Source organism: Hirsutella rhossiliensis, assembly GCF_020360975.1.
Source record: "Hirsutella rhossiliensis strain HR02 chromosome Unknown scaffold00009, whole genome shotgun sequence".
Lineage (NCBI taxonomy): Eukaryota > Fungi > Ascomycota > Sordariomycetes > Hypocreales > Ophiocordycipitaceae > Hirsutella > Hirsutella rhossiliensis.
Window position 1 is genome coordinate 2,524,278 of NW_025408675.1, and position 10,341 is coordinate 2,534,618.

A 10,341-nucleotide genomic window follows, 5' to 3' on the forward strand; every position below is an offset into this window, starting at 1 on the left:
CTGAGCGAGATAATACCAAAGCTCGTTCCAAGGCGTTGCTCTTATCAGTGCCGAAGCAAGTTCCGTTAATAGGAAAGACAGTCAAGAATGAGAGCGGACACTGCCTCGTTGGCATTGATGGCTTTCATCAGATTCATTGCAGCTTCCCTACGACAAGGGGTCTCTTATAGGTATGCGAGGGATACAAGCGTCCGAGTATTTTGCTTAAAGATACTACACGAGGTACATAAGGGAGAATCGTCAAGCCAAGGGTCCTAGTTTGCGTCAAAAAGGCTTTGATTAGGAGCTAGCATTGCTGTCACCTTGAGCGCCTTGATCGCAGATGGAGGCTCAGCTTGTACGACCATGTACACAAAGCTGATGAGCAGCAATGGCAGCACATTTCACGAGCAGCGTGGCGATCAGTGATGCTCTACCGCCATCTCCGTGGCAAGGCCCATTTTCTCGGGTCTCAGGACCGTCACCTGTGGCCTATTGCATGGCCAAGCGTAGTATTCCTTCGCGGTGAGCCTCCAGCTGGTAGTGATCTCGTCTATACCGCACACGAGAATGTCGAGGAGGCTGGGGCTCTGGACATGTTGTTGTCGTTGATCCAACCCCACGTCTTGTCGAACTTCTCGTCGTCGGTGAGGTCAGGCCACTGGACTCTTTCGGATGGGCTCTTCCAGTTGACCTTGGTGCGGGCGACGATGCTGGCCAGAGCAATTGGCTGCCCGCGGGGAAGTAATAGAAACACACAAATGAAGAAAAAATATCAACATGTTCCGAAAGAACAGGGCCAACACATCTGGCCACCATGTGCTCCCGCCGAAGACCCTCCCAATCGCTACCATCGAGCGCATCAAAACCTTCTGAAGTCAGCAACTTACTGCAGCGTGCATTATTGTCCCAATTCTCGCTTCTCAACCTCGAGTTGCACATGGCAGCACCTTCGGGCCGGACAAGATGGTATCGCTTGCCGTCGACGCAGACCTTGGGGCAGTCGTTTGGGATACGCGGGATCGTGTCGCCGCTGTCGCAATTGGGTTGCGTGTCGACGAGGACTGTCTTCCAGCCCTTCAGCCGCCAGAGGAACGGGATGAGCATGGCATACAAGAGTTTGGACACTATATCGCGCCAGGGTCAGCCCTATGAACGACAAGCCGACTCAAACGGGCGAGCTGGCTTTGCTTTTCCAGGTCCAGCATGCCAGTCGGCGTGGCATCCGGCAACTTGCCGTCGCCGATGACTTTCTCCAACAAGTCAATGCTCCTGTCAGAGCCACTGAAGCTCTTCTTCGAGGCCTCGGTGGGGTTTCTTTGTAATGCCGAACGGTGACGGCGAGCTGGCTGCTCGTGGCTGCTTCTTTAGATACCTCCAGCTTTCCTACGCAAGAGCAATAAGCATCGCATTAATGCAGTTCAGCACGAGTTGCCCGTCGGACAAGGGGCAACTTAACCACATCCCGGCCATGAGCGCACACTGTCGTCGTTTGTGTACGTGTACCTAAAACCACCGTTGCTAAAGTGCGTCTCGAAGAGGGCGCTCTCTGGTGGTGCAAATCTAGCTCCTGGTCGTTTCCTCACTAACGACTTCGAGAGCATACTTTTCCCGCCTTCCCCTCTCCCTCTTCTTCTCTCCTACTGTAACTAGGACTACTTGGACACTATCCTGGCGATACGCGTTAACCCGGTTTTTGGTCAGGGGCTCGGACCGCCATTCGTGTCTTTTACTCAGCAATGGCCTCGTTACAATAGAAGCGACACAAGGACAAGTTCTACCTCAAGTTCCTGGCAATTGATTTGGCATATTTTGCTCCTGATATAGCGTTCTGCCACTACCGCGACTCCAACGCCGTGATCGAGCTGACCGACACGGTTCAACGACGCCAGCTTACCCGATTCTGCCAAAGGACCATGGAGACACTTCAGGCTCGTCTGATACGTACAAGTGCAGTGTTACAGGAAACATGATAGGCCAATGTCGGACATACACTATTTTGAGTTCCGGGGCCAAAAAGACAAGGGACGTCTTGCTCGCTTCCGGCAAAGAGCAAGGAATAATATTCACAAATTCCATTCGCCTAATCTGATGTCGAAGCCAGAGGCGGCGCTGACGGCAGGGTGCCGTTTTTAGCCCGGCCTAGCCCAACCGGATTCAAGCTGAGTCCACGGCGTTTTCTGTCTTGGCAGAAGGACCAGCCATGGCCTCCAGGCGCCTGGCCACGACGCCATGGGGGAGAAGAAAGGGGGGTGGGGGAGGTTACAGAAACCAAGCTTGATGCAGAGAGCAGAGAGGAAATCGTATTGGGAACGGCGAACTCTGGTCGTGAGCGGCCAGCGTTGACCGGTTTGAAGAATAGCTGCAAACATGGACGATGCTCAACAGAAGCGTGCACATGGTCAGGTCAACGATGGTCATGTGAAGATGGGGGGAAATGTACGTGGGACAGTGATCTCCCTTTCTATTCAGGCGATGCGCTAGACACCTTGATTCATCTGTAGCAGCATCAGCAGCACGTCTATATCTAAATGAGGGCAGCATGTAAATGTCAAAGCGAGAGAGCCATCCCATCCATGGCAGCTAGTCCTTGCGCGTCAGGCGAATAGCATCCGCACCCGTCTCGACAACACGGTACCGATCCGCGTCGCCCAGCCCGCTGGCCGCACGGTCAAACGCGTCGTCGCTGCGGTCGCACAGGGCGCGCAGGTCCGCCTCGGCAAGGACGTCGTCGCCGCCCGAGGTGTGGTAGACGAGGCCGTCGCGGAGGAGGAGGCGGCGGAGCGTGTCCGGGTCAAGGTCTTGTTCCGCGTTGGCGGCGGCCGAGGTGTTGTTCATCTTCTGGTGCATCGACTTGAAGCCGCCCTTGCGGATGACGAGTTTCTCGAGGCGCCGCTTGGCGTCGGCGGACATGAGCAGGGATTCCTCGACGGTGGCGCGCGTGGCGAGGCGGTAGACGATAACGGGGCGCGTCTGGCCGATGCGGTGGCAGCGGTCCTGCGCCTGGAGATCCTGCTGCGGGTTGAAGTCGCTGTCGAACAAGACGACGGTGTCGGCCGACGCGAGGTTGATGCCCTGCCCGCCCGCCCGCGTCGACAGCAAGAACAGCCTGTGCTCGGGATCCGTGTTGAAGTCGTGGATCTGCTGCCGCCGGCTGTCCTGCTGCACGGAGCCGTCGATGCGACAAACCTTCCATCCGCGGAGTTCGCGGCAGTAGTCTTCGAGGATGTCGAGCTGCGTTGTGAACTGCGAAAAGATGAGCACCTTGTGGCCCTCCCTGAACAGCTTGGGCAGGAGGCGGTCGAGCAGCAGCATCTTGCCTGACGCCGTGATGAGGGATTCGTCGACGGGGATGTTCGGATTGGCGGCCCAGGGGTTGTAGAAGTTGTGAGGGGAATTGCAGACGAGCCGGAGCTGAGCGAGCGGATTGCCTAGTTTCTTCTGAGCAATCTGTTTTTCTACAGAGGCAAAGTTAGTTTCGTTCCTGTACCGCAGAGGGATGACAGGGGGGCTTACTGGCAAGCTCCAGGCTCTGCGCAAGTTTCATCTCCTCCGGCGACCTCGCGTCCCCCTGCGTCTCATGCTTGACCTCGTCAGCGGCCAGCTCATCTGCAAGCCTTGCTTCAAACGCGTCGTCCGACAAGGCATCCTCCTCATCTGTGTTAGCATCCTTATACGATCTCGTCTTGCGGCCTCGCCCCCGAGAGCTGGCCGGAGTCGACGCCCTACTTGACTTGGCACTCTTCGGGTCGGGAACAGGGCTAGTCGGGGCAGCCTTGCGCTTCAACAGCTTGCTCTCGGCAGTCTCGGCGCGCGCGGGGGGCTCAGCGGTCGTCGTTTTCTGAGGAGGGCGCCCGGGTCCGCACTTGCCCATCATCAAGGCGAATGCGTTGGGTCCAGAGGGCGCAAGACGATCGGCCGTCTTCTTGCTCGATGGGCTTTGGCGAAGAGGGAGGGACGTTTGTTTTTTGGCAGCGGTACGAGGTTTGGACGGGGGGGCAAGGTAGCTCGTCATCTTCTCGACGGCTATTTGCTCAAGGTACGCCCGTGTATCGGTGTCGCCGTCCGTGAAGGCGTTGTACAGGTCCGTCTGCTCCTTGGTCATTGGAGCAAAGAGGACGTACTCGCGCTTCTTGGGAAGGTAAGCGGCAACATCCTGCTTGATGCGTCGGAGTAGAAGCGGCTGGAGGATCAGGTGGATCTTCTTGACAAGGTCTTGGTTCTTTCTGTCACCGATGAAGGTTTCGGTCGACTCTTCGTTCTCGAGGTCGGAAAAGTCAAACCAGGATTCAAATGCGTCCCAATCTGTAAAGATGTTTGGCAGAAGGAAATGGAGGAGGGACCAGAGCTCCTTGAGGTTGTTTTGGAGGGGCGTTCCTGTGATCAGGAGTCGCGTTGCGGAGGAGAACTGACGCAGCTGTTGGAACAACTTGGACTCGGCATTTTTCATGCGATGGCCTTCATCCTGGAGGAATCGGTCAGCGAAAAGAACGAGGCATGTCCGTGGAACCGGCAGTGCTTACAATGATGATGAACTCCCAGTTTATCCTCGACAGATTGTGTTGGTCTCTGAGAACCATTTCGTAAGATGTACACACAACGGGAAACTTTGTGTTAGGCCTTCCTTGCTCGAGGTTGTTCATCATCCTCGACTTGAAGATGGACTCGCGTTCTCGCTGGTTGCCGTGATACATGATGACAGGGATTGACGGCGTCCATTTGTGGAACTCGTCCATCCAGTTGCTCAGGGTGCTGAGGGGCGCGACGATGAGATGGGGGCCCAGGTAGTTCTCCTGCTCGCGCAGGAGAGCGATGAGGGAAATGGTCTGGACGGTTTTTCCTGCGAATCATGTCAGTCACGGTATGCGGTTTGGATGGCAGATTGGTATGTGCTTACCGAGACCCATTTCGTCGGCCAAAATACCACTCATGCCCTGAGCGCAAATCTCATACATCCAGGTTAGGCCTTCGAGCTGGTACTCGCGCATGGTGCCGCCCACGAGGCACTTGGGCTGTTGTGCCATCTGCAGACCGTGTTCGCCCAAGACCTTGCCGTCGAGACTGGACCCGACTCGGCCGAGAACCTGGGTCTTCTTCGTCAGAATATCACTGAATGCGGCGGACTTCATGAGGAGCTCGTCGAGCTCGCGCGCCTTGGCCTCTCTCTCCGCCTTGGTCTCTGCCTTTTTCTTCTTCTTCCGTTTCTTGTCCGAGGCTTTGCGACGCTGCTCCTCGGCCTTGATGTTGTCCTGACGGGCCTGGTCCTCGTGCTTTTGCAAGGCATCATCGACCCCGTCTGCTTCGGGGGAGGCGTCCGGTGGCGGAGAACTTGGGGGACTGGCGGGGTTGCGCGCATCGGACATTATGGACTCGACGTCGGATGATGAGGATGCCGCCATGGTGAGGCGGCAAGCGGCGTTGGGCAGCGCTGAAGCGATGGAGTTGGGGTGAAGAGATGTTGGATGAGTGCAGCTCGCGGGGAGAAATGAGAAATTCTTGACAGGAGCGAGGCGTTGAGTACAGAAACGCGAACAAGTGCGCGACGACCGGCGCTGCCAACGGTCTTGCAGCTGGCGGCAGTGGAGAGACGTTGGCCAGACGGCGTCGAGAAGGAGGGCGTTTTGATGCAAAAAATGAGTTAAAAGTTCAAGTCGAGATTGGAGCAACGGCGAGAAGAGGCCAGATGGATGGTAATCGGGCTTTAGACGGAAGCTGGAGAGGGGACTCGAGCGCAACTGGGCAATTGGAGCAACTGTTGGCAGGCAATAAAGAGGCGAGAAAAAAAGATCGTGATTCCTTCAGGCGAATCGCGAACTCTGTGACGCCACCAGCGACGCGAAACAGCAACGCGGTCACGCGTTAAGAAGTACTAAGTGCAAGTCCTGCTGGCCGCTAACCCAATCTACCAATCCGTGCCTTGGCGGCTCGATCACGTGAGAGCCATACGTACCCTCAACTCCCAACTCCCTCTTGCCAACAGACGACTCCAGCCATCACCACATTCACCCTCGCGATTCTTCAGTCCCCCCTGACGTAAGACGCCTCGACAACGTAGCCAATCGCAAGCTTGGTGTGGCGGTAAAGCGTGGCTCCTTCAACCTTGTCGAGCGTCTGCGAGCCCCTGTCAGCTTCGTCGTCATCATTTCATGTCAACCAACACGGCAACTCACATCGTCGGATGTATCCCGCTCGCGAGATGCGCTTTCAAACGTGTCCTCGATTACCAAGACGGCAGCTATCGCGACATTGTCAGCCTTGACGCAAGTTGTGGGCGCAACAGGGACAGGACAGGTCATACGGAAGGAGTACTGATAGGCACTGGCGTGGTCGGAGCATGCGTAGCCACACTTCGTGCGCGACGGCGGCCTGCCCAGGTAGTGGCTTGCCAAGACATACATGTATTCCGCCAGTGGTGCGTAAACATAGTCGGTCACCACCGAGGCCAGGACGTTGGCCGACCGGCCCTCCATGTCCTGGTTCAACATGGCGATGACGCGCTTCCCTTCTTCCGCGTAATGGCGGAAGATATCCATGGAGCCTCGCAGCCCGACTTCTTCGGCGGCGTAGAAGTGAAACTCGATGGTGTTTTCGGGCACGAAGCCCGCCTTGGCCAAAACGCGAAGCGTCTCGAGGACGACGACGACGCCCGAGCCGTTGTCGTCGGCCCCGGGGCTTCGTATGTCGGGGCCGCCGGCTGTGCAGTCGAAGTGCGCCCCGAGAATGACTGAGCGCCGGGTTAACCGACGCGCCCTCCACGCCGATGGTGAAACTCACCCAGATTCCGGGATTTGCCGGGAATCTGAACAATGATCGACGGCTGCTCCCATTCGTGCCTGAACCGCGTCACGGTAATGTCGCCATTGGCCGACGCAACCTCGATAGCCTCGTTATATAGCCAGGCGGCGGCTTCTATGCCAGACGGTGAGTTGAAGTAGCGCGTGTAGAAGCTAACGGCGTCGCTGTCAGCACCTCTTGGACACAACGTGGCTCCGTCTGCCCGCGAGCCGACAGGCGTGCAAGTCTTACTTTGTCAGTGTTTCCAACCACCTTTCCGGTTCCTTCATCTTGATGTCGCGGATGAGCTCGTTTGCCTCGTCCACATGCCGGACCCTGCCCGGATACCGCACGCCCTGGCGAGCAACGAGAGTCGAATTCGTGTTCTGTACAGCAGCATAAGTCCCTGTCTCGCCCTGAGGCGGTTCGACTTGAGGGGTGAGACCAACTTGAGTAACGTCGGTCACGTCCATGAACCCAATGCCTTCCGAGGTCAAGCGGGACATTTCCTTCTCTGTGACCAGTTTCCCAGGGTCGTCCTCGGACGTCTTGATGAGGCGAAGGGGAGGGTCAGCGGCGGTCTGGTTGTCGGCCGGAGCGGGCACTGCGCCAGCCAGGTGAAGCCCAAAAGCGGCGACGGCGGCGGCTACAGCTGCGTTGATGCGCATTATTAGGGGTTCTTGGGGTTGGATGAAGCGACTGTGTGTGCGTAAACGCTTGAGGCTGGATACCGACATCATCGGCTGGGGCCGTGACAGACTTTATACATTTGTCTCTGGAGGAGGAGCTAGGCACATGGGTGAGCAAGGCAACCCCGAGATGAGCAAGGGATTTGTTTCTATGCTCTACCGCGCCTCTCTCTCCAGTGACGCCCTCTCGTTGTAACAGGTCAACGAAGCGAGCTGAGCTGGACAGCCGCGGCTCGGCATACAGTTGCGCAATGCTCACAGGCACACCCTTGACGAGGGCCGCAGAATAGGCTCTGTCAACCCTGAAGATGGGCTTGAAGTGCATGGCCAGGCCGGCAAGCACTACACTCTCACGGTCCGACTGAGACGCCCCATTTGCGGCTTATGCGTATCCACAGGCTGCAGACAAGTGTATCGCAGGTTCGGACGAACCGTATGGCAGGGAGATCGCTGCGTATAGGTAGGAGCACTCTGCGAGACGTCATCCAGCTCGAATGGTAGGTTTGAGTCATGGGTCATCCGAATTACGACAGCTCTATCAGAATCTTAGGTAGCTTGAGGCGGCAAGTGGCCACATTGGTCTTTTGAAACTGCCGCTAGGCACTTCTTCACAGCCGGATCCCTCCTGTTTAGCTGAACAGGCACATGGAGTCATGTGTCAGCCAGGGGCTCGGACAGGCATGGGAGCCATGGAGAAGGGTCCACGGCAACAGTCCAGATGGAGACGATAGACAAAGGACCTGTCGACCAAAGTGGCCTTTGTTGGTAGGCCAAGGGATCAGCGACGACATGCGTGCACCGAGAATACGCCAAACATACCATAGGTGGCTTCACTGCCCGGTATTCGGGACCTCTTGACATCAAGTGTAGAGAGTGTAAAGACACAGAATCCTTGCACTGCGAAACCTGTCGAGCTGAAGCATGGACCCTTTGGCTCGTCGACAAGTCATCGACGCACCAGCTCCCGCTAGGCTCCCGCTAGGCTCCCGCTGTCAGCTGCCATGGCAGCAGAAACGGGTCTCTTTCCACCATGTCATGGCCAGAGAGTCCAGCTTTTGCCAGGTCGAGCGGCTGCATTGACCTCTGATCGCGATGCTTCAATTCCCTCACTCAGCAACCGGCATGGCGGCCAGGTCATGTGATCTCTGCCCCTCACTTACAGGCCACAGCACGCAGCTTGCCCCTCGTGCCCCGCCTTGCCCTCTATCCACAGCTGGAGGGGCAAGAGCTTGCTCATCTTAGTAAGCAATGGGAAAACGAACCACCACCGCCATTTCCATCCGCAACTGACTCACCACCTATCGATACCTTCACGACCAAAGACTCACACATCAGAGCATACACGAGTCCCAAGAGAAGCCAGCTTCCAGCTCCGGGCTTCTCCTCCCCCACATCAGCCAAGCTGTTCCCCCTCCGCGTCCTGCGCCACCCCATCGCCCGCAGCTTCTTCTCCTCCTCGCGCCCGCTGCCCAGAATGGCCGCCCTCAGCTCCCAGACGTACTCGCCCACCGAGGAGGCAGAGATCCAGCAGTGGCTCACCACCTCGGAGCGCCTCAAGGCCGCCACTCAGCCCGACATGCTCGACACCCTCAACGCCCACCTCGCCTCCCGCACCACCCTGCTCGGCTCCAAGCCCAGCAAGGCCGATGTCGCCGTATACGAGGCCCTCGCCCCCGCCGTCGCAAAGTGGTCCCCCGACGAGCGCTCTGGGGAACGGGGCCATCCGCATATCGTCCGCCACCTCGACTTTGTCCAGAACTCGCCCCAGTTTGGCCTCGGCCTCGCCCCGGAGCAGAAGGTCAAGGTTGACCAGGACGACGTGCGCTACGTCAAGCCCCCCGTCGACGCCAGGGCGGAAAAGGAGCGCTTGAAGAAGGAAAAGGCGGCGGCTGCGGCTGCCACGGGGGGTGCTGGCGCCGCCAAGGAAGCCACTCTCGTGGACCGCACCAAGGAAAAGATCAAGGAAAAGGCTGTCGAGGTCAAGGGCGCCGCCGCTGCTGCTGCCACCGCCGGCGAGAAGCCGAAGAAGGAGAAGAAGGAAAAGGCCCCGAAGCCGCAGAAAGCCGCCCCCGCCGCCGCGCCCCTGTCCCCCGCCCTCATCGACCTCCGCGTCGGCCACATTCTCAAGGCCGTCAACCACCCGGACGCCGACTCACTCTACGTCTCCACCATTGCCATGGGCGACCAGCCCGGCGACGACACCACCGAGTACGAGGGCCAAGTGTGCCGCACCGTCTGTTCCGGGCTTAACGGCCTCGTGCCCCTCGCCGAGATGCAGGGCCGCAAGGTGGTGGTGGTGTGCAACCTCAAGCCCGTCAAGATGCGCGGCATCAAATCGTCGGCCATGGTCCTCGCCGCCTCGCCCCGCCTCAAGGACGGCGACGTCGACGACCACAAGGGCCCCGTCGAGCTCGTCTCCCCACCAGACGGCGCAAAGGCCGGCGAGCGCGTCTTCTTCCAGGGCTGGCAGGGCGAGCCCGAGGGCCAGCTCAACCCCAAGAAGAAGATTTGGGAGGCCTTCCAGCCCGGCTTCACCACCACCGACTCCCTCGAGGTCGCCTTTGACGCCGCCGCCGTCGAGCAGCTGGCCACGACGGGCCTCGGCAAGCTCGTCACTGCATCCGGGGGCGTCTGTACCGTCCAGTCCCTCAAGGGCGCCGTCGTGCGGTAGCCGTCGCATCAGCCACGATCCCAGTTGCATGTGCATACGCGAGCGCAAACAGGCGTCGTCATTGCATGTAGTCGAGAACAAGCGTCTGCTCCAGCATGTAATGCTCCATGCAGAGCGTTATTTTCTTGATCTTTCATGTCGTCTAATATACAACAAGTATATAAGTCTCGCATTCACCCCATATGCTTCGTCCCAGTATGCTCCATCCCCCGTAGATTCGAGCCGCGT

At 58.2% G+C, this 10,341-nt stretch overlaps 3 protein-coding genes across 3 annotated transcripts; 1 reads left to right on the forward strand and 2 right to left on the reverse strand.

Moving 5' to 3' along the window:
* Positions 1-2,562: 2,562 nt before the first annotated feature.
* On the reverse strand, positions 2,563-5,378 carry HRG_08215 (type III restriction enzyme, res subunit domain-containing protein; the record flags this gene model as incomplete). Its single annotated transcript, XM_044866686.1, has 5 exons — positions 2,563-3,437; positions 3,496-4,444; positions 4,503-4,819; positions 4,877-5,003; positions 5,064-5,378. The coding sequence occupies 5 exons, from the start codon at positions 5,376-5,378 to the stop codon at positions 2,563-2,565; spliced, it is 2,583 nt and encodes an 860-aa protein (XP_044718575.1).
* A 619-nt stretch (positions 5,379-5,997) lies between these two features.
* On the reverse strand, positions 5,998-7,421 carry HRG_08216 (peptidase family m28 domain-containing protein; the record flags this gene model as incomplete). The annotated part of the gene is made up of 6 exons (XM_044866687.1): positions 5,998-6,090; positions 6,150-6,214; positions 6,278-6,703; positions 6,754-6,926; positions 7,006-7,139; positions 7,203-7,421. 6 exons carry the CDS (start codon positions 7,419-7,421, stop codon positions 5,998-6,000), a joined length of 1,110 nt encoding a protein of 369 aa, XP_044718576.1.
* A 1,495-nt stretch (positions 7,422-8,916) lies between these two features.
* HRG_08217 (putative tRNA binding domain-containing protein) lies at positions 8,917-10,113 on the forward strand (the record flags this gene model as incomplete). Its single annotated transcript, XM_044866688.1, has 1 exon — positions 8,917-10,113. The coding sequence occupies one exon, from the start codon at positions 8,917-8,919 to the stop codon at positions 10,111-10,113; it is 1,197 nt and encodes a 398-aa protein (XP_044718577.1).
* Between the last annotated feature and the right edge of the window lie 228 nt (positions 10,114-10,341).